We start from the raw sequence: 23951 nt of genomic DNA, 5'->3' as shown, positions 1-23951 counted from the left end.
GGACATGGGCATGGGCCAGGGCCAGCAGCTGGCCACCTCTGTGGGCCGTGCTGCATCGGCCCCAGATCCGCTTGTGCTTTGTGAGGACCTGGCCATGCTGAGCTCTGCTCAGCTTGGTGCTTCCCTGTCATCGTCTTCTTGGTTGTGGATGTTTTTGATCCCCATCTTTCTAACCCGCAGAGCCAACATTTCCCCAGAAGCCACCAAGTCCCATTCATATTCTGAGTGACAGTCTGAGGCTTTCCCCCTAAGCAAGGATGGCTGGCTAAGTGGCTGAGGAGGGGTGTCTTTGGTCTGTGGCCGTGCTCCACCAGCCTTTCCCTGAGCCCAACGCACAGCCTGAGATCCCTGAGCACGGCCTACGATGGATGTGACAAGGATCCCAGGATGGAATCTGAGGATACTCATTTATGCTCTTGGAGCTGCTCTCAAACTACTTTTTGGGAGCTGAGAATCTGTAATAGATTTCTGGATTATGAAAAATATTACTCAGCACTCACATTATATTGATTCAAAAATAAAGATTATGCAGTTGAACTGCACAGTAAAATACAGCTTTATGGAATGGTAATTTTTTACTTAAGTTCTTCTCCATTATAGTGGAAGATAATGGATTCAGGAAGGGTACAATGAGGAATAAAGCTGTTGTATTGTATTGGTTAAATGACATTTAAAATGATTTGGCTGTCAAATTCACGGAAAGGTTATGAACAGTGAATGAAAAATCTAAAATTAATTCCCTACTTCAAGAAAGTGTGATTTATACCATAATAAAATTAGATTTTTAGTTAAAGAAATGTAGTCATTAAGTAATGCCCAAGCACTAACTCTCATTTATAACCATCTGGTTTGAAGGTTCGGCAGCAAATAATCTCTTCCTTAGGCAATGCATCAGGCCCTGGTGTCATTTATGCCAGGGAATTTTCTGTACTGCTCTGCTATAGTTTTTGGGGGGTTCTTCAAGTACTAGAGAGGCAAGTTGTTACTTAGCCTCAGTAATGGACGGAGCCGTTGAACTCATTTGCCTTCCCAAATGATCCCTTCCCTTCTCACCCTTAGTCCTCTCCATTCGTGCTGATAGCAGTGAGGATCGCCACCCCTGGAGGACGCCTGCATGCCTGGCTAAACATGGTCTGGGCCTATTTTTGCTTGGCCCATTCACCACCTCCACTCTATGAGGAAGGCACCAAGCCCGCCTTTGTTTTACATATGAACACACTGAGGCTTAGGCCAATGGTGTTCACCCAAGGTGGCAGGGGCCGAGCTGGCAGGAGTAAGCCAGGATCCAGCCCACGTACTCTGACTTCAGACTGTCAACTTTTTTCTTCTTCTTTTCTCTCTCTCTCTTAAGTTAACATATAATGTATTATTTGCCCCAGGTGTACAGTCTGTGAATCATCAGGCTTACACATTTCACAGCACTCACCATAGCACATACCCTCCCCAATGTCCATAACCCAACCATCCTCTCCCTACCCCCACCCCAACCCTCAAGCAACCCTCAGTTTGTTTCCTGAGATTAAGAGTCTCTTATGGCTGGTCTCCCTCCTGATCTCATCAGAGTGTCAGCTTTTAATCCCTATCATAGGTCTTTTTTTTTTTTTTAAAGATTTTATTTACTTATTTGACAGATGGAAATCACAGAGAAGCAGGCAGAGAGAGAGGAGAAAGCAGGCTCCCTGCTGAGCAGAGAGCCCGATGCGACCCTGGGATCATGACCTGAGCCGAAGGCAGAGGCTTTAACCCACTGAGCCACCCAGGCGCCCCTTATCATAGGTCTTCTGAGTCCTGGCTGAGCATTTGCTCTGAGGCAGCAGAGTGTGGCGGTAGCATTTCTGAGACTGTCATGTAGCCCTGACTTGGCCCCTTAGCCCTCATGTGATGATGAGCGTGCCGCAGCCTTTCCTTCTGTCGGAACTTCCTTCTCTGCATATCAGGGAGTGGGATGCATGCCCTCTAATAAACATTCTCCTGACTGGTACAGTTGGGTACTTTGTCCTGGTTCATCTTTTAATTTCAATGGAAGCATATCAGATATACAGGCAAGAGTGTGCACCCTACGCATAGAGCTCAATGGATTTTTACACAGTGGACACACCCATGTGACTGCAATCAGGATCACAACTGAGAACATTCCCAGCACCCCAGAAACCATCTTGGTGTCCCCTTAGCCATTGTCCTCTCAAAGGTAACCACCAGTCTGTCACCAGACATTGCTTTTCTTTGTTTCTGCACATTATAAAAACAAAATCCCACAAACTGCACTATTCTGTGTCGCTTTCTCTCCCTTGACATGAAAGCTGAAATCCCATCTGTGAAGCTGACTTCAGTGCCTGCTTCTGTTCCTCGTCACAGCGGTGACGTTTCCCACTGCACGGCCATGCCAGCGCTCATCGACTTGCAGCGGTGGGCATCTGGGTGGTCCCTGTCCCCACGTATTGTGGGCTGTGCTGGGATGGATGGCGCAGACCATCTTCTGCAGGCACTTCCCCAGGAGCGGATGTGCTGAGAAAAAGGAATTCACACTGTTAAAAAAAAAAAAAAAAGAAGAAGAAGAAGAAAGAAAAAGAAAAAAGAATTTAATAGAGGGAATTCATTGAGCAGGTATTAAAGGATTAAACAGGCAAAAAAGGACCCCCTGAGATAAGGATGAGTGCCAGCAGCAGGGAGCCCCATCGAACTGACACTCAGACCAGTGAGGAGAGTCCTGCTGGGGCTGGTTCCTCCAGACTAGGAAATCACAGTTGCTCCATGTCCTTGCATACATTTGATGTTACTGTTGTCGTTGTCTTTTAATTTTTTTTTCCTGTGGTGTATAATAGTATTCCACTGTGGTTTTAACTTGTAAAGTTCTTTTCCAAGTACATGAAGCTCATTTTTCAAGTACGTGATTTCATTTGTTTTTATCTATTTATCTGCACACGTGTTCTCTCTCTGTATTCTGCACAAGTGCTCTGTCAGCTCTGTGTGTTGTAAATACATTCCGCTGACTGCTTGACTCTTCACTGTCTTAATCCTGTCCTCTAATGAAAAGAAGTCTTTGTTTAATAAAGTCCAGCCTATCATTCTTTTCCTTCATAGTGGTACCTTTCCCATCCTATTGAAGAATATTCACTTGCTTAAAGGTCATGAAGATAATCTCTTAAGGTATCTTCTGGGGACATAATTGTTTTACCTTTCACATTTATGTCTGCAGTTCATCTGGAAGTGACTTTTATGTTTTTGCAAGGTAGGAGGTTAAGGTTCAACTTTTTTCCAAAAAAATTTTATCCAATTGATTTAGCACCCTCTATTGAAAAAGCCATCCTTTCCCCATTGTATTGCATTCACGCCTTTGTCATCCACTCAGAAACTGGGTATGTGTGATTTCCGGCTCAATTACAAATTCTGTGTCCTTTCCTTCCTGTCTTCCTTCCTATCTTCTTTTCTTCCAGCCCTCCCCTCTTCAATCCAACATTCCTTCCATCCATTCTTCCTTCCTCCCTTCCTGTCTTTCTTCCCTCCTCCCTCCCTCCCTTTCTTCCTTCCTTCCTTCTTCAGGCTTCTTAGGGATCCATCAAGTTTATTCATCTCTTCAAAGAACCAACTTTTGGCTTTAAATTTTTATGGTATATATCTCCCCCTATTTCATTGATTTCTGCTCCTATCATATTTGTTTCCTACTACTTTTTGAGGGCTTAAATTGTCCTCCTCCTAGCTTTCAGAGACAGATGCTTAGGTCATCGATTTCTAGCCTTTATTGTTTTCTAACATATGCTTTTTAGGTTGTATTTCCCTTGAAGCATTGCTTTATCCACATCCCACAATTTTTTAAATGCTATAATTCACTTGTCCTTCATTCCAAAATACCTTATTTCTTTTGTGATTTTTTTTTTAAATTATGTGATATACTCATATATAAATCCGTGGGTCAAATATTGGGAGATTTTTCTCCATATCCTCCTGTTATTGACTTCTAATTTAATTTCACTGTAGTCACAAAACTGTATTTGTTCTCTATATGATTTTAGTAATTTGCAACTTGCTGCAACTTCTTGATGGCTCAGTATGTGGTCAGTTTTTATAAATGTTGAATGGACAGTTGAGGAGAATGTGTAGTATGCAGTCATTGGTTACTCTTTGATGTACATCTTTGTCCTCAGCCCAGAAACTGGGTATGTGTGTTTTCCTGCTGAATTTCAAATTCTTTGTACATTTTTTTCTTTCTTCCCTTCCCTTCTCTTCCCTTTTCTTCTCCTCCTTTCCCTCCCTGCCTCTCCCCCTTCTTTCCAACCTGCTTCCCTTCTCTCTTTCCTCTCTCCCTTTCAGAGATTGACATAGGTCCAATTTGCTAATGATGAGGTTCAAATTTTGTAGATCGTTACTGATTTATTTCTACTACTTATTTTGTCACTTAGTGACAGGTGTTTCTTTAATTCTTGGACCATTATGGTAGATTTTTCCATTTCTTCTTTGAGTTTTGACTTTTTGATGTTTAAGCTATGCTACTGTTCTTCTACAAGCTTAGGATTGCTATGCATTTCTGTTAAATTGTCTTGTTATTGTTACAAACCATCCCTTTTTGTCACTAGTAATAATTCTTGCTTTGGAGTTTACTTTATCTATACCAGCTTTTTCCTGGTAGGAATTAATGTTTATCCTTTCTATTTTTTTTTTAAGACTTTATTTACATATTTGACAGAGAGACACACAGTGAGAGAGGAAACACAAGCAGGGGGAGTGGGAGAGGGTAAAGCAGGCTTGCCTTTGAGCAGGGAGCCTGATGGAGGGCTCAATCTCAGGACCCTGGGATCATGACCTGAGCCAAAGGCAGACGCTTAATGACTGAGCCACCCAGCCGCCCCATAGCCTTTCTATTTTTACATTCGGCTTTTTTGTATCCTTTTATTTATGGTATGTCTCTTATAAGCAGCATGTTGTTGGATTTTGTTTTATCTATTATGTCAATCTTAGTATTTTGGTTGAATTATTTAGTCTACTTTTATTTAAATGGAATTAAATCTAACACACTATTCTCTCTATTCTTTTTTCTCTTTTTTCCTACCCTTTCTTGTCTTCCTTTGGATCAGTCACGTTTTTTGTTGTCCAACTTTGGCCTCGTAGTACTAATTTTACCACTTTTGAACAGTAAAAAACCATTCTGATACTTCTGTTCCATTTAACTTCCTGACCTTTGTGATCATATTATCATGTATTTTTCTACAAATTTTATTCATTAAAAGGGGATTATTGTACTAAGTAGACAAAAATAGGTTTATCTCTTTTTAACCCTTACTGGTGCTCTTTATTCCTTCTTGCAAAACTATGCATTCATCTGAAAAAATTTCCTTTTGTCCAGAATGTACCCTTGTGTTGCTCTTAGTAGTAATCTGCTGGCAGTATAGTCTTTTTTTGTTTATCTAGATAAATCTGTATTTAGCCCTGTGTATACCCATATTTTCACTGGGGATAGAATTCTAGTTTTCAGAATTGTGAAGATTTCATTCCATTATTTTCATTTCCATTATCAGTTCCATGATTATTTTCTCCTACAAAGTCATCTGTGCTCTTGTTGTTGGTCCTTTGTGGATGATAAGTCGTCTCTATCCCCATCACCCACCCACTGCCTGATTTTGTGGTTTTCTTTTTGTGTTTGAATATTCGACTATTTTTCTTTGAATACCTCACATTAGTTTTCTTTGTGTTTGTCTTACTTGGGTTTTATAGAGATTGCTAAATCTTTGGCTAGATGTTTTCCATAAATTTCAGAAAATCCCCAGTTGACATCTCTTCAAATATTTATTCTGCCTAATTTCCTGTATCCTTTCACTTTGAAACCTAAATTACATGCTTGTGGGATGTTTGCCCCATGTCCTCTAATATCTGTTATACTCTTTTCTTTATTTTTCACTCTTTTATTTTCTCCTTTCAGATCGTCAGTGTGTGTATTTTCTGCTGATCTGGCTTCCAGCTTACAATTCTTCTCTTAATAGTTGTGTTTAATCTTTTGTTAAAGCCATCTGTTGAATTTTTTTTGTTTAACTTTAAGTTCTAGATTTTTCACTTGATTCCTTTCTAGCGGATTGTGATTTTGTGATGAAATTCAATGTCTTTTATTTTCCTGAACAAATTATTCCTCATAATCTAGAGCTTGTGTTTTATAATTCTAAAATCTGGAGAAAGTGTGGGTCTCTCTCTGCTGTATTTTTTTAAATTGGAATTAGTCATTTGATCTCATTTCCTGCCATACCTAGTAATTGTGGATTGGGTGTTAGACATTATGTAGGAAAAATTATAAATCCTGTGGATATTTTTATCTTCCAGAGAGGATTTACTTCTCTTTGTTAGACATAGAATACTGGCAAATCATCTTGCTCTGCTAGGAATTGAAATTCTTGGAGAGTATATGATCTCAACTGAAAGTCACCTGCATTTACCAGGGCCACTTTTTCCTGGGAAGCCTAATTTTTGTCTCTCTAGCACCATGATAAGTACCAAAACCTATGCTTAGGTTTTCAGCTGATTTGAGTCTAATTTTTTTGCTAATTTCTCATCCTCTTGCCCTTTATATGTGGAGCTCAGACATATTTACAAAAATCAAGAGGAAGCTGGGTGCAAATTATTGGGCACACTTCTTTCTGGTTTCCTTTTCCAGGGTTTGAAACCCTCAGGTTCTAGCTGCTTTGGTAGCCCTGACTCTGGTTATCTCTCAACTCAGTGAAACCTCTTTCAGCGTTAGAGCATTACTTTTTTGTTTGAATTCTATGCAAAACAGCCAATGCCCTAAGGGGAAAATTAGCACCTCAGTGGGCTTTTCTGTTCTCTGAATATTGTCTCTTTAAGTTCTGGCTGCATTTTTTTCTCTGATATGCTTTCAAAAAAAATTTTTTTGGGGGTGCCTGGGTGACTCAGTGGGTTAAAACCTCTGCGTTCGGCTCAGATCATGATCCCAGGGTCCTAGGATTGAGCCCCACATCGGGCTCTCTGCTTGGCAGGGAGCCTGCTTCCTCTTCTCTCTCTCTGCCTGCCTCTCCGCCTACTTGTTATCTGTCAAATAAATAAATAAAATCTTTAAAAACATTTTTTTAAAATCAAACTTTTATAGTTGTTTTTAGCAAAAGGATTGGTCTTCTAATGCAAGTTCTTCTCTCATAGCCTGAAGTAGAAGTATCTCTCATCTGATTTCACACTACTCATGAATTAAGTAGAGATCTGCATAAACTTTGTTATGTGTGTTAACTTTGAAATTTAAATCCCAGCTGGCCACTGACCAATATGTGAGAACTTGGACAAGTTTAACCTTCTTTGACCTTTTATTTCCTCACCTTTTAATCAATATGTGAGAAATGAAGTTGAAGAGACCTTTAAAGATCAGTTAAATCCACTTATTTAAACTATTTCAGAGCACAGTAAAAGGAAAACTTCTGAATTCATTATATGACGCTGGTATCATTTTAATTCCTAAATCTGAGAAAAAATGGCACCTAAAAATAATAGAGCAATCTCATTTATGAATATTAATGTAAAAACATATTTAAAATCATTACAAGTAGAATCCATCAATATATTTTTTAAAGATTTTATTTATTTATTTGTTAGAGAGAGAGAGGGAGCAAGCATGAGCACGGGCAGACAGAGTGGTAGGCAGAGGCAGAGGGAGAAGCAGGCTCCCTGCTGAGCAAGGAGCCCGATGTGGGACTCGATCCCAGGACGCTGGGATCATGACCTGAGCCGAAGGCAGCCGCTTAACCAACTGAGCCACCCAGGCGTCCCTCCATCAATATTTTTTAATAAGTGTATCATGATTAAGGAACGCTTATTCCAGAAATACAGAGATAGGTGAATACCATGAATTCTACTAGAGCTAAAGAGAATTCTAATAGATCTAAGGAGAAAAAGAATCATGAAAATCTCCTTAAATTCAGGAAAAGTATTTGATAAAATTCAACACACATTTTTTTATTCATCTAACAAGCATTGAACATCTGCTCTCTTATAGCGTTGAGGATAGCATTGGGGAAACAAGAATGAAAAAGATATTGGTGCCATCCCATCTCACATTCCAGTGGAGGGAAATGGTCAGCAAAGAAACAAGTAAAAGGACAAGCTAGAACATCCATTTATTTGAAAGACTCAGTAAATTGTGCATGGATTTCATTAATATGGTGGACATACCTTGAGCCAGCATTTTGTTTCCCTTAGTAAGGAAACACTAAAGGTTTTCTTCTTAAAGTCAGACACAAGACCAGTATGCCCATGGGCATGCCAAGTTTCCACAACACTTAACATCAGATAGAGGAATTAGCTGAAGCAATAAGACAAGAGAAAGACATGAGAAACCTAAGAAATGGAAGGAAAGAGATAAAATCATAGCTATTTGAAAATTATATAAATACATCGAAGGAAACCCCAAAAGAATCAATGGAATAAGAAATTCAGTCAAGGGGCACCTAGGTGGCTCGGTGGGTTAAAGCCTCTGCCTTCGGCTCAGGTCATGATCCCAGGACCCTGGGATCAAGCACCACATCGGGCTCTCTGCTCAGCAGGAGCCTGCTTCCCTTCCTCTCTCTCTGCCTGCCTCTCTGCCTACTCATGATCTCTGTCTGTCAAATAAATAAATAAAATCTTAAAAAAAAAAAAATTCAGTCAAGTGGCTGGTTAAAAATCCATATATAAAAACCACTCATATGCAGAAATAAAAAGCAGTTAGAAGGTATAATGAAAGAGAAATTCTATTTATGATAACAAAAAATCTACAAAAGAAATATTCAGAATACATACAGGAAAATTATAAAATACTCTTGGAAGAAATAAAAGTAAACTTGAACATATGATGAGAAATACCATGTTGTTAGATAAGAAGATACAATATAATGCAGATGTCAGTTTTTTTTAATTTACAAGTTTTATACAGTTACAGTAAGACATCCCTAAAGTCTTCTTCTTGAGGTATATAAGTTGCCTATGAATTTTCCCTGTTCCAGAAATACTGGTTACTTCCAGGGATGTGGTGCCTGCCCCTGTAGCAGAGAGCTGAGGAGCAGTGTGGGCTTGGCTTTGTGCAGTGATGTGCCTTGTAGCTTGCTTAGCTCTCATAACACTTAGTGCTCTCAGTGGTCCCTCTTCAGGAACCAGCATTCTAGAAGCTCATTTCACTAACTGTGCTGTGCTGATGAGCTGCAGGCCTATAGCATGTGTCTTCCATTGGTTTCCACTTGGGCTTTTGACTCATTACAGAAGTGGCAGTCAGAGAATGTAATTTGGGGCAGGAGAGGGGATACACTTTCAAGTGCCTCCTCAGTTTCACCCCTCATATTACCTCTGCTTCCTGATCCCAAAGGATACTAGACAAGAATGCTGATATTGTGAAAGACACATGCCATTTGCTACAGAAGTGCTGGTGCTGAATGGTCCTCTTTGTCATGATGGCAAGAAGTTGGCCCAAGCTTGTTAGGTACTTTATTCTCTCTTCTTTGGTTTCCAGCATGGATTTTCAACTTTTTCTTGATATTAGACTTTGTATCCTAAACTGGTTATTGATGATGAATTGTAGGTACTTTTGATTAGTTGTGAAACCACAGCATATGTTTCCAGCTTTTCCCTCCTATTACTTCTCACTGGGTCTCTTCCTGCTTCGTGAGCATACCCTGTTCTCTCCCCTTACCCTGCTTTTCTTAAGCATTTCTCTCTTCCTGGTGAACCCTCCTTCCCTTACTCCTGTCTGAAAGCCTGCACATTCTGCAGTGCTATTTCAAAGGCTCTTTAAAGAACCCCTTCCTTTATGTATCCACTTGAATATGAATATACTGGTATTTTTCAAGGTAAAACCACCCCTTTACTTCTCAGTAATTTGTGTTTGTTCTGTAGCCTCCTGTTCAACTAAGAATGTTTCTTTTTTTTTTTTCTTTTTTTCAGCTATGAATGTTTTCAATGCAAGAATTCTGTCTGTTTTGCTTATATAACTTCTCAAACACTTTGCTTATTGCCCTATACAAACGGGAAGGCAGAAATGAATTTAAAAAACAAATACCCAAAGGCTTAATTTAGTCCACTGGCCTGGACTGGCTGTCCAGATTGTAAGATCCCACCCTTTGGAAACTATTGAATTGAGGACAGTCAATCGCTAGATCACGCCAGTGACCCACTCAGGAGCAACGGTGGTCTTCATTATGGCCCCACAAACCATAATCTACTGCAGGTCAGATCATTCTGACTCCTAACTGCTTGTGTTTTTCCCAAGCCCTATAGTACCTGCAGTCTAGGTGGAAGATGTGGTATCAGCCCGGGTCAGGGTCTTCCTTCACACTTGGTACCAGTCCAGATTCCACATAAGGAAGAAGACCATGAGAATTGTCTCTGTTCATTAAAAACTGAATGATTGGGACACCTGGGTGGCACAGTCATTGAAGTGTCTGACTCTTGATTTCGGATCAGGTCATGATCTCAGGATTGTGAGACTGAGTCCTGACATAGGCTCCCTATCAGGCATGGAGCCTGCTTAAGATTCTCTTTCTCCCTTTCCCTCTGGCCTTCCTGTGGCAAAAAAAAAAAAAAAAAAAAAACAAAAAAACAAAAAAACAAAAAACCTTAAATGATTAATAATGTATTTTTTTTATTAAGCCCCCAAACAACAAGTTGTTTACCTTTACTGGAGTGTGTGTGTGTGTGTGTGTGTGTGTGTCTGTGTGTATGTGTGTTGAGAGTTTAGTAGACCCAGCATTGCTGAATGTCATGTTCCTATGAAATTGTTCATCATTTTGTGAATAAATGGCTAGCAGAGGTGAGATTTTTGCAAGTATCTGTACATGTGAATTATTCTTCAAAAACACAAAGCCTTTCTTTTCTTGCAGGAGTCCAGAAGCTTTGAAGTCACAAGAAGAGAAGGTAGGGAAAATGCATTCATACCTATTTCGTTCTCATTGTTGACATTTTGGAAGTAGTTTGTTGAAGCTAACCTGAACTTCAGACTGTAGGCAGCCTGTTCTTTCAGATTTCATGTGGGTGCTGACTATTTGGTACTTGCCTCGAAGGACTGTAAGAATTGAAATCCAGGGCTGCTTGAGAGATCTGTGCCTTCTACTTCGACTATCCGAAGTGGAGGTCTGGGGACCTGGCTTCTTCATGATCATATCTGTGGTCTGGAGAGAAGCCTTATCTTTGAGTGGAGTTTGAAGTAATTGTTTGGTTTCATCCAGCAAAAACAACATCAACAATAAAAAATAGTTTATGATTTGAAGTATTTCAATAACTGGGAGAAGGTGCCACTGTAAAAAATATTTGTAATTAGATTTTTACAGCTTTCGCTAAGCTGAAATAGAAATAACCAATTAATGTCCCTTTTGCAACAATTCCATTATGTTCATTTTCACCGCCGGTTCCTCTAACACGTTTGTTTTTTGGTATCTGACATAAGTAGGCATGGGTGGTGATTTCTGAAACCTTTCCTTAGAAATTGAAGTTTCCCTTCCTTTCAGCAATACCAACTGTCAAATAAGATGTATTTTCTATGGTGTGGGGCATCTTTGCCAATCATCTTTTTATTACAGGGTTAGGAGGAGGAAGTCGGGAATCAAAGTGAGTTCTTGGTCTGGAGTCTTTGGTTTCAGCCTTAATGACAAACTTCTCTGTAGCATTGTCTCCAGAAAGAGTGGTGATCTAAAAGGTGTGAGCAAATTCCACATAGACCTCTAAATGTAATATGTCCTTGGTTCCTGATTAGTTCTTCTTTTAAGCCCCACAGTGAAAGACCTAGAATGGCCATGTTATCAAATTATGTTTCTAGAGCTGAGAGACCCAAGCCTTGCATACTCAGTGTATTGGTAAACTAGTCCACCTGGTTGTTTGCTGCTACCCATGGGGCTTGGACCCTGGGTTCAAAGGAGCTGGGTAATCTGGCTCTGGGCTAAACTTTGTGGCTTCCATTCCCATTTGCCATGGTCTCTGGATTTGGTCTCGGTGTCCTGTGAACTGCATCTGTAGGGTAAGCTGCATTGTGTTGATCTCAAAACCAAATGAAATTGGGTGGATATGGTGGAGCCAGGAGGCCATGTTTCTTATTGATGACCATGTAAATGGGAAAGAAATAGCCTTGAGCAGAAAAGTTGGCATGAAATTTGGTTTTGAGTATTATTTAATTCATGTCAGTAGCCCCAAGTATGAATGTTGGGAATTAATTTGCATTATGAAATCACATATCAACCTAACTATTCTGGAATCTTACTTTCCTTATGTTAGAAAGGTCTCTAAATACTAAGGCTGGGGTATGAGAGAATCATGTGTATATTTGCTCAGAGGCCTTAAAAGGCTGGATTGGACCTCTGGCTCCAAGTCCACTGAAAACTGACACCGTTGGAGGATGAGCATAGGTGTGTTTGACTTGTGCTCTACTCATCCATAACCTTCTCGTCTTTGGAATTAGCAGCTCTCACAGCTGGCTGACTGGGAGTGTATGCTTCGAGTTTGTAACAGCAAATTTGTCCTGACAGCACATAAACTTTTTTTCCCCCCATTGTGAACTCATGTCTTTCTTGCTTGTTTCTGTCAAAGTTGAGTGTTGGAGAGTTTCTGAAATAGCTTAGTGCCTTAATGTCAGTGCTTATAACGTGGCAGGAAGGAAAGAAGGAGTGGGACCCTGCAGGTTGGTTCCAGTATTTTCAGGCCTGAGGATTCACTTGCTTGAGTGGTGGGATGGTTTTTCTTCTCCAGAAGAGTGTACAAATATAAAAATTATAGAAATGCTCTAAATATTCCAATAAACAATTATTCCTACAGATGAAAATAAGACATTATTGTCTCTCAACAAACACTTAGGGTTATTTTGCAGTTGGAAAGGAAAGAGGAGCAAATAAGTAACACTGAATTTTTCTGCCCAGTTTATCAGGCCCAGGAGAGTTTGGCAAGGTCTGGAGGAGGAAGCCTCCTGGTCACACAATCCAAGATGTCTTCCCATTTTTTGTTTTCAGACTACATCTGACTGAGGAGTATCTTCTCCATCTCAGGTTCAGTGGCACAAACAATGACCAGCCACAAGCTCATCCTACATGACTTTTGGGAAGTGTTGACTAAGTCTGTGAAGTGAGAAGTGAGAGGGACTCAATTTGGTGGGAATGGAGTCTGGGATAGACCACAGTGGGGTTGGAGTTTGTGGGCTTTATAGTTGCAGCCCTAGGAAAATAATCCACTTGGCCAGTGCTGGACTCAGTATAGAGTTAGTTGTTGAGACTTGTACTGCAGAACTTCTTCAACCTTTAAGATGCTAAGTCTGACTCCCAAAAGGGGGTGTGATATGCTGCATTTCCCAAATTTAGTTTCCCATGGTGTCTTAATCTTATGTATTCGATTGTCTCGGGGCTGGCCTTCCATGCAGAATCCTTTGCAAGGCCTGCTCCAGGGAGTTCAGGCAGAGGGAGTGTGTCCTCAGTGCCCAGGATGAGCCTATGATGTGGGTCCATCCATGGGCTTTGCATGGACAGGATGGTAACGTGGTTGATAATGAGAATAACTTCTCAGTTCTCAAGTTTGCAGAGAGCATTTACCCTTAGCAACACATGACAAGAGGATAGCATCTTCCTTCCTTTCCATGCTAATTTGTAGGAACAAGAACTCCCTCTGGACCAATATCCCTTTCATGCACTGATCCTCTCTTGTGTATGTTCTTCTGCCTGTTCATGCCCACTGCCAAGGCTAGAGAGCTAAGAGGGACTCTTGGAAGCAAACTATCTAGGGGTTATTTGATGACAAGTTATACTAGGGCTGGGGCTCTCAGGGGAACCTAGAGGGAAATATGTCGTACCAGTGAGTGTGGCAGGACTGCAGAACTGGTAGGATGTCTTCTGGGAAGGACACATCCCTGCCCCAGCCACCAAGCCCTTCTTCCTTCAGTCCTTGAGCCCTGGGAGCCACCTGTACTAGCTGCCTGGGGAAGGACAGATGGTTGCATCTTCATCTCCTTTCCTTTGCACGCGTATTTTTACCTCCCTCCAGACACCTTCAATTTAATTTCAACTTTTTCTAAGGCTTCAGCCAAAGGTGCCAACCTCACCTCTCTGAGACACTCCCGTGTCCACTCTGAGGGCTGGTGCTGATTGTGACTGCCAGAATTCATCTGCTCAGACCAGCACTTTTCTCTAACTGATTCCATCACATTGAATTACAGCCCTGAGAGAACACTTGAGTGAGCTGAGCCTAGCGACCAGGATAATTCAGCCCTTGTCAGCCATCTCTTTGGAACATGCAGTGATCTAGACACCATTCCAGATGTCTGCGACTGCGTTATGATTAGAGGCTGTGAATTTTGGGTGGGTACCAGTGTCCTATTGCGTGATCCAGCCTCCCAGGGATGGTTATCTCACAGGTTCTCGTGCAGGCCAGCCTGACCTGGCTTCTGGCAGGATGTGAGGGAGACCTGAGAGCAGGGATGCACTGTCTTCCCGGAAGGAAGAAGACTGAGAGAGGGAGTGACTGTCACACCCCCATGGTGGCTCTGACTCCTTAGCAATGCAAATCTCCTAAATAAACATGACCTGCCTGCACCACCCCCCCTTCCCCTGCTGTGTGACTAGACCCTCCCTTTCTGAAAACCTTTGGAATTAGCCCTTAATTGGCAGCTGCCTCTAATAGCCCCTTTATAGTTCTCTGCATCTGGGTGAACTTCAGCTATCAAGAATTGCATTCTGTTTACCATTAATTCTGATTTTGTCTAGCAGATGTTTTCTGGATCTCTCAGTTGCCTGCATAATCTGTCTTGGTATGATGCGATCTGGCTGACTCTCTTCCATAAAACGGATTAATAAACTCCTAGCTTCTTTTGAGGTAACTTCTTTAATGGCTGCAGATGCAGGGAATTTAGAAGGCAGCCACCCACATGGTGGCAGTGCCTGGGGTAGTAGGTCCTTTTCAAACCAAGACTGCCCTCTGGGCAAAGAGATGAAGTTTCTGTCATCTTTCTACCCTCACTCTCATGTACAGGGGAGCTTGCTGGTGGTTCTCTCCTATAGACCCTGGGCCTCAAAAAGGTAAGAGTGACATCGAACTCTTTCTAATTCTAGCCCCACAGAAATGGGCTCTTTCTGGGTGGCGCCGCCATTTTTCAGCTGCTGGAAAACTATATTGTTCTTGCTTGCCCCAGCTTGAGTGGGAAGTGGGTGGCACAGCTGGCTGGTGTGTTCTGGTTGGACACAACAATCTGACACCCAGTTGTGAGCATGACGCATTGGTAGGCAGTAGACTCCTACCTCTCTACTTACTCACAGGCTGACTTGGGGTATGTTCCTCAGTCTTACTGGAGAAAAGGGCATAGTAATAGTACAGACCATTATTCCCAATCCTGAATCACAGTCAGCAAGCCAGTCTGCCCTGGCTAAAGCCTGAAAGTCTCATGAAACTTGAGAATCCAGGGGTGGCTCCGGCTGCAAGCACCACTGATAAAAGGCTTCTCCGCCTCTTTCCTTCCTTGGCATCCGTGCCTGATGGGGTTGATAGTCTCCATTATGGCTCTTCCTATCTTGCCCGTGTAGATCTGGCCTTAGACCTAGAGTGACAAATGTCTCCAGTCACCAAGCCCATCCCTCTGTCTCCAACCAGACTTGTATATGACCTTGCATGTTGTGGCCTATTGACCGTGAGGAATTATCTGGAACTTCGCCTGTTCCCATCCTCTCTTCTGTCAGAGTCTTGAACTTTTTGCTCGAATTCTTTCATTTCACAGTCAGAAGAAACACGGCTCTCTTCTTGGTGGTGTCTTTAAGAACTTAAGGGCAACACGCATAAAATTTCTCTCCCCAGATTAAGGTTCCCTGGGCACTGGGGTGAGAACTGTCCTTGAGTGTCATAGTTACCATCCCTTCAATTACTCCATCAGAATAAAGCTCAGGGATTGAGGACAAGGGCCTCTGCCAAGGATCATTCATGGCATTAGCCAGAGGAGTCTCAGGCTGTGGGTCACCCCACGCTTCTGTTCCCTGAGCTTCCCTGAGATAATTCTGAGTGCCTGGGCCTAGAAAGATTAGTGGTGGACTGAGATAGCCTGAGTGAGCCCGAGTCCTCATTCCTGCCTCTGCACATGATCTTCCTTGATCAAAGGTCCGCCAGGCTCTGGGTGAGCGGTCATTCCCTCCTAGCCCCTGGGCAGTTTCAGCTGTCCCCAGGGATCTGGAAGCGGCAGGACCTTGCTCACTGCAGCTGAGGGCTGACGATGGCAGCTGCCCATGCTGCTGTTAGAACTGCACGTGTGTGACTCCCTGCGCAGGGTCTCAGCACCACAGGACATGGCACGGGCAGTTATGGCCTGCGCTTAAGGGCCAGCTCTCATCCTGCTGTGTAGGGCGAGCCCTGGGAGGGCAGGGAGCCAGACCCTTCTCTCTGGCCTCCCGGGTGCCTTATACACAGCAAGCCCTGAAGATGGATTAGATGCCTGCTGCATCCCAGGGCCGACCTGGCTTGATGTGACATACCCACTTAACATAAGGCAGAATCACAGGTATGGGGGCTGTCGGCTTGTTTGGCTCTGGGTCCACAGCTCCAGATCCCTCTGTCCTGTCTGCTGTGCTGCTTCTTCTCACCAGCGCTCTTGGAAGGCTCACTCACTTTAACAAAGGTCCTCAGAGAGTGGCTGTGCTCTTTCTGGGGACTTGTGGGTCCCTCTGCTAGCTGGTACTGACAAGCTGCTGGTGCAGGTGAGCTAGATCTCCATGGTAGGGCCTCGGTAGGTCTGGGCAGGGCAGGGAAGCCCTGTGCCCAGGCTTTGCTTTTCACGGAGTCTCCTTGGGGATGTGATTGCACACTTGGAATAAGATCCCTATGTGGAACTTATGGGGGAAGAGCTGGGTAGTCTAAGAAGTCACAACACCCAAAGGGTGCCAACCAGGGCCAATGAGGTGAGCCCTTCACAAGACAGCCCTGCCCTGCAGCACACTGAGCTGGCCCACGGTGATGGCACTCCCTCCCTGCCGAGGCCTGTCCCTGCCCTAGAGGCTTCCCTCTCTTCTCCAAGGCCCCACAGTGAAGGTTGACACTGGCATCTTCGCCCCTTGCCCAGCCCATCAGCAGAAGGAGTCTCTGCTTTTCAGGAAGCCTTGAAATTGTCTTTTCCATATAAACACTGAAGCTCTTTTCAAACTTCCTAAGCCATTCGCCCTAGCAATATTCATGTGCCATCAGCAAGCCTCTGGGGTTAATTATCTGTGACTTAAAAGGCATTTGTTTCTGTCTCTTTTGTCTCATTGCTGCTGAGCAGTCTTTCTTTATTAGGAAATGAGGTACAGAGTCCAACTGACCATTATGTTCTAATTCTCTTCCTGTCATGAGAATTAATTCATCTTTTTAAAACTCTCTTTAAAAAAAAAAAAAAAAAACCTGCCTTCCTATTTTCAGATAGTGTTGTTCTCTTAACAAATGTTTAGTCTCTCCACTTCAGTGGGAACAGAGCCAAAACTAGAAATAATCTGCAAGGTGAGACTTCTCATCAAAATGAGTGAGGCTTGCCAGTGCTCTCTCTTCTGGTCACACTCGCTTTTGGGAGCTCCCTGCTGCCCAGCCATTGGTCTCTTGGTCTCCTGGGGCTGTGGTGAGGGCTTCATGTGCGTTCTCTGGTGACCGTGCTATGCTTGGTGAATGAGCCACAGTATCTGGGGTAGGAAGGGGGTGGTGGGGGGGACAGGGGTGGTGGTGGCGCTTGCACATCAGGCAGGCCAGGTAAGGAGAGCCTATGCATGGCAGCCCACCCCGTGGTTCTCTGTTCCCTCTGTCACTTACCCTTCCCGGCCAAGGCTGCCACTGGATTCCAAGAAACATTTCAGGGTCTGCATGTAGAAAATTTTTTGCAAATTGTTGACTGTTGCATGAGGGAAGCTTATTAGCTTGCCTTGTGCTCACCAGGAAGTCAGAGAACATTTGTCACAGAAATGAGCAGGTTCTGACTGGCCTCTGGTTCCATGGGAGCCAGACAGTAACATGTAGCCTTCAGGGCACAGGTACAGTCAACAGAGGGAGGGTCTGAGTATGGTCAGTGTGGTCGAATGGCGCTGTTGCTGTTCTCCTGGGTGTGTAGGCTGACCACTACCCATCTGTCTTAGTCTCTTGGAGCCCCTGGGGAGTTCCCAGCCTCTCAGCTACCGTGTCACCCCTGCAGTGTTTCTGAAGCAACGTCTGAAGCCTCATTTGGTAATTACTACTTCCCAAGGAGAAATAGCTCCTGTGGAAATTAAGTTCCATTCTTAGGGTTTCTCCAGGGTTTATTGGATGCTAATAGAAGTTTCCTTGGGTGGATTGGAGTTTCCTGGTTGTGCAGTAAGGACAGGGTGTGGTCCTTGCCCTTACAGGGCACACACATCAATGAATGTGTCAGCTGAGGAGATGTACAAGCATCCTTTAAACAGAAAGGCCACCTGGGTGTGTTGGTCCCTGGCCAGGCATCTCACAGATGGGCCGACAACTGAGTGTGAAAGGGTTTGCTCAGTGTAGACCATTATGGGAGAATGTTCTCTTGGTGAGAACAACTCACTGAATGTTTTGGTAGAGGCAAAGTCTGAGGGTCTTTTCTGCAGAGGATGGTTATATTGACAAAAGGTTCCCTTTTGACTCTTAATGGCGTTCCCTGTCAGTGAGGACATGTGGCTGCAAATCACAAATCAGCTACCAGCTCAAACAGTGGATCTTATTGGCTTATATAATTGGATAGTCAGGAAGGGGGCGAGGGGTGAGGGTGCTGGCCTCAGGCACACTTGGTATAGGGCACGAGGACCTGGTTTCTCTTTTCACCCCCTTCTAGTTCATTCCCCTAAATGGTAAGTCCATTCTCCCCATGTATGTCTCCACATCCTATGGAAGAGAAAGCGCCTCTGAGCTGGTATTTCCTGTAGCCGTTCGAAAATCCCCTTGGGTGAGATGGGCTGGGGTCATGTGCCGCCACCTGAATCCATGATAAGCCTGGTGAGCTGCTTTGTGATCCTGGGCTCCACACAGGTCAGGCCAAGCCCCTGCAGTCAAGGTGGCATGAGAGAGAGTGGGCGGGAGGGAGTAGTGGATCCCCAAAGGACAACTGGGCCTCTGCCCAGTTAGGACACATCACGTATAACCAGAGCTCTCGTGCAGGAAGGTAAACAAGGTTCACTCTGTGTATTAGCGTTTACTCGATGATTCCACATCTGAGTGTCTATCCCAGTACCTACTCCCAAAGGATTTGGAGTGCCTTGCAGGTAGGATGAGCTTAGCCAGCGTTCACCCAACATTTCTGGAGAAGGCATGTCTCTTGTCTTCTGGAGAAGGAAACCAAGGCTGAGATATGACCCTGCTGACCAGAAGTCACAGGAGCTTGTGAGGGAGCATGCATCTGTACCCAGATTCCTGGTGACAGGGCACATTTGCCTTCTTTGTTTTTCGCTTCAGCTGCCTCCCACAATGGCTTGTCTTGCTGTTTCCCCACTCCCATGGTGATACATGCCATGACCTGCTGAGGTGCATCAAACCTCCACTGCCACTGTCTGTGGGAGGGTTACTGTTCCTTGAGACCCCCACCATACCCTCCTTTCTTGAGCCCTTCAGCCAGAGGCATCAAAGCTAAGGTTCAGCTTCTCCCCTGAAGGAAACTTCAGTGCTTGCCACCACAAAGCTTCTAACAAGCTTTATTTTCCATTTTTCATTAGAGATCCTGTTCTTTTTTGGGAAGGAGGTTGGGGGGCACATTCACCGTGCTAGCTGCTTGTGATGGCATTGTGGCGGGGCAGGGACCACAGACAGAGATGGGGGAACCTGGACCTCACGTATAACCAGAGCTCTCGTTCAAGAGCTACCTTTTACTAAGGCTTCTCGATTGTCCATATATTAATTTATGGTCAAAGCCTTACTTCACTGCTTTCATACAAATTCCCTAGATTGGAAGAGTTTTTTGTTTTTTTTTTAAGATTTTATTCATTTATTTGATAGACAGGGATCACAAGTAGGCTGAGAGACAGGCAGAGAGAGAGAGGAGGAAGCAGGCTCCCTGCTGAGCAGAGAGCCCAATGCCGGGCTTGATCCCAGGAGCCTGGGATCATGGCCTGAGCCGAAGGCAGAGGCTTTAACCCACTGAGCCACCCAGGTGCCCCAAGATTGGAAGAGTTTTTAATGGACATCTTTTCACTTCCAGTCTTTCCCTTAATTCTCATGAGCACCCTCTGACATAGGCATTGCAATTGTATTTTGTAAATAAATGAAAGATGGGGGAATCCTTTGAACTCAACAGGAAATTGACCAAAGAATTTAAATGGGCTCAACCAAGGTCCATCAGGAAAGCACATTCTCCATGGAAATGCGGCATTGTTTGTCCAATGGTGATTGAACTGTTCATATTCACAAACGTGGAGTCATCATTCTGTAACTGAAATGCCTGCGGGGTCCAGGTGGCTGGACCTTCCTTGTCTGCTGATGCCAGGGAGAAATAGGGACCTCCACGTTCAGAAGAAATACGCCTTAAAGAAAAAAAAAAAAATCACAGGTCTGGAAAATGAGTTGTCAGAGTAAAAATACATTTCAATCTGTTTGTTTTACTAATTTTAGCAGTTATTTGCTCTCTTTTTTTGCTGGAAGCAGCATTCCCATCCAGCTGCTTGGCTGCTGCATTTGAATTTTTATCATTTGTGTGAGTCACTGCCTATTTGGACACAAAATGGGAGTCCTGTGGCTAAGAGGGGACATTTGTCTGATAGGGTCAGATCTAATCTCATGCTTAGAAACTTCAGGTGAAAATAAAATGAGTTGAGTTGGGGTTTTTTTGAACTGTGGTTGTGTAAAGCTGTGCTAGCAAACCGCTTGGCCTTGTATATAGAATTTAGAATAAGAGCATCTTCTATTGCATAGTATAAGCAGGCTGCTTTTTGCTCTCAATGAGCTTTGTCATCTGTCATTTCATGTCCTCAGTCATGAAAACCTTTGAGCTAGGCAGGAGGAGGAGATCAGCATGGGTGTCTGACAGATGAGGAAACCAATCATTGGAGGTGGCCAGGGGCATGTCCCAGGTCCCACAGCCCACTGGGGCAGGGCTGGAGGTGATGACCCTCAGTCAGAGCCCTTCCCTCCCCCCACACTTCCTCTCTTTCTATGTGAGCTTATGGCAGGAGTATTCGAATTAAAACCCAGTGCAGAACTACAGAGTTTTTAGTCCTGTTTTGGTTCTTTTAAAAATAAATCATTATAAAGACAACTTTTCTCATCCGTCAATGTAATGATCCCATACCGTGGGGATTCAGAATATTCAAAATGTATGTGGGGGAAATGGTAAAAGTTAATCGTTTCCACTGTACCTATCTGTGGTGAAGTTTAATTATCACTTGACATGTTTCATGGTTTAAAATGATGACAGTTTAAAATAGAGCCAGGGAAAGCCAGAAAAAACATTCATTACCTTGTGTCGGGGACTGTATTAGAGTGAGCCCCAAATGCAGATGTTCCCCAGACAGACAACTCTGCAGCATTTTCTGTCAGCTAGAGGTCCCGGGAATTGAAATCCAAACTGGGAACTCCATCCTGACCCTGCTGTCTCCACCGGGAGGGAGCTTGGGTGAAAGCTAGCAACGTGGTTGGGTCCTCGCACCCATTCCGGATGCTCACCTCCTCATCGCCCTCCCACATCCCGCTCACTCACGGCCTTCTGCAGTGCTGCTGATGAACAAGATGATTCGTGGCAAAGCAGGCTCTGAGTGAATGAATGAAAGCTACTGTAATATCAAGGGGCACGAGTCTCTTAGGGAATTGCATGCCTTCCCAGGATAGAAGCAGCTTCCGGTTGTGGTTGTGGTTGGGCTGGTTGTTTAGTAAGCTCAGCACTGGCTGTCTGTTTAGGAAATAATTAAATAATTGTTTCTTTCCTGTGAGATTCTGGAAGAGGAGCTGTCCAAGAGCAGACCCGTCTGTCCAGATTTCAAATATCAGTTTGGAGAGTCCCGGGAGAGGGAGCAGATGAAGCCATCTCAGAAATGCAAATGCTGTTTGACGTCTATTAGCTCCATGCTTATCCATGGCTGACAGGCAGATCCATTAGGATGCCGGTGTCGCGGATCAGAGATGGTCACAATAGAGTGAGAGCCGTGCTGCCGCTGGCTGAGCCCCAGTGCGATGATCTGAGAGCTCTTTAGTGCTCCAGCCTGGGCACCGCCCCATCCCGGTCCCTCATTCTCTGGTTTCGAGGGCCAGGCCTCCAGCCGGCCTTCATGGCTGCGTCCCCGCCACTGAGCAGCCTGCCTGAATGCTCTGCCTGGTGGTAGTTGTGCCCTCCGTGTGCAGTCTGGCTCGCTTCTTGGCACTGCCTTTCATGGGATCACCCTAGAGATCCACCTGCAGATCTGGAAGGTCCCTGTGGGATAACTCATTTTCCCAGCTGAGGACACAGTCTTGAGCAGGTGAAGTGACTGGTCTGAAGCCCCCTGGTGAGCAGATAGCAGAGGTGGGGTGTGTGGACCGAGCAGGATTCATAAACCTGGCTCTCCACGGCTGGTTTCTTTGGTACCTTCCCTTTCACCCTATCCTTGGGGCCATGTTTTCCCTTCTCTCAGGGGAGGCACAGTGTCTAGCGTTGTCCTGGGTGCCCAGCCAGTGTGTCCTAGTGATGGATATTCTGGCTGAGTTTTCTAGTTAAATTCTTTGCCTTGACTTTTGTTTAAAATACTTCTCCATATATTGTTTTCCTGTTTGGTGGGGAAGGGACCAAGTAGGAGGGGGCACATAGTGACCAATGTCATCATTAAAGCCCCAGCATGAGCTTTGCTGAGTTAACTTGTTTCAACCCTCTCCATCGTCCAGTGTGGCCAGATATGGGATCTTCTATTATACAGAGGAGGAAGCATGTGCTTTTGAAGGATTAGCAGTCTGGCTGGTGGGGTGCTTCAGCTGGTGGGAAGCCCTTCTAGTGGCCCTCACTGTAATGAAATATTCAGAGTCTTCTCTGTGTCACTGGTGTGACCTCTCTAGGACCCCCGTCTCCAGGATTCTCAGCTATAAGGCAGATCTCTAAGGTCTGTAAACAGTCTGCTCTTAAAGAGCTTGCGAAGAGCAGATGCCCCTGTGGCTGTTTGTGATGGGAGTGGGAGCAGTGGGAAGGACTGATGGAGATGGACAGGGTGCGTCAGATGCCAGATACTGGGAAGCTGTGGCCACGCCTCCCGAACAGAGGTTAGGGTGTGAGTCTCAAACCTAAATACAGACTGTTAGCTACAGGCACAGCGAGGATCTCCCTGTCCCACACTCCTGTGGTGTTCAGAGGGAGAGTATGTTTTGTGGGCCAGGGGATGTGATGGCAGAGACTATGTGATCACTGTGGTTGGGTCCAGGGAATGGTAGGTGTAGGAGACAGTGCCCATAGGCTGCCTCACCCAGCACCCTGTGAGTGCTGGTGGCTCTGAGGCTCTGCTCTGGTGTTGAAGGGGCTGGGCAAGACTTTTTCCCATACCTGCCTCTCCTGCCTGCTGGCTTATGCCTAAACCCACCATTACTGACTGAAACCCTTTTTCCTCATGAGCATCCCCCAAGATCATTTTGGATCCTGAAGGCATCACAGAACTTCCACCGAACCACTTCGTACCCTACCTGGGGAACTCACAAAGCCTGTCAGCCCCTTTGTAGGGCTTCTCCTAAGACCCCTGAACCCAATGTCTCTTCTGTATTGGTTTTTTCTTTTAATAGTGAACATATTTATTCAGTAATCTCTACACCCAACATGGGGCTTGAACTTACGACACCATGATGAAGAGTTGCATGCTCTTTGGACTGAGGCAGCCAGACATTTCTAATATGTGAGACAGATTCTTTTTTTCCCCCAGTGTTCCAAGACTCATTGTTTATGCACCACAGCCAGTGCCCCTTGCAATCTCTGCTCTCCTTAATACCCACCACCAGGCTCACATAACTCCCCACTCCCCTCCCTTCCAAAACCCTCAGTTTGTCTCTCAGAGTCCATAGTCTCTCCTGCTTCTTCTCCCTCTCCAATTGCCCCCATTCCTTTCCTT

The 23951-nt window shown here is 44.4% G+C and overlaps 1 protein-coding gene across 3 annotated transcripts in view; it reads left to right on the top strand.

Moving 5' to 3' along the window:
- The window catches only part of FSTL4 (follistatin like 4), a 717149-nt gene that overhangs the window by 327448 nt on the left and 365750 nt on the right, over positions 1–23951 (top strand). For all 3 annotated transcript variants that reach the window (XM_047730849.1, XM_047730850.1, XM_047730848.1), the window contains one exon: positions 10830–10863. In XM_047730849.1, coding sequence (XP_047586805.1) covers positions 10830–10863 — 34 coding nt within the window. The remainder of the gene's footprint in view (positions 1–10829; positions 10864–23951) is intronic.

This window comes from Lutra lutra, chromosome 5, assembly GCF_902655055.1.
Source record: "Lutra lutra chromosome 5, mLutLut1.2, whole genome shotgun sequence".
NCBI classification, from domain to species: Eukaryota; Metazoa; Chordata; class Mammalia; order Carnivora; family Mustelidae; genus Lutra; species Lutra lutra.
This window is presented reverse-complemented; position numbering and strand designations above follow the sequence as displayed.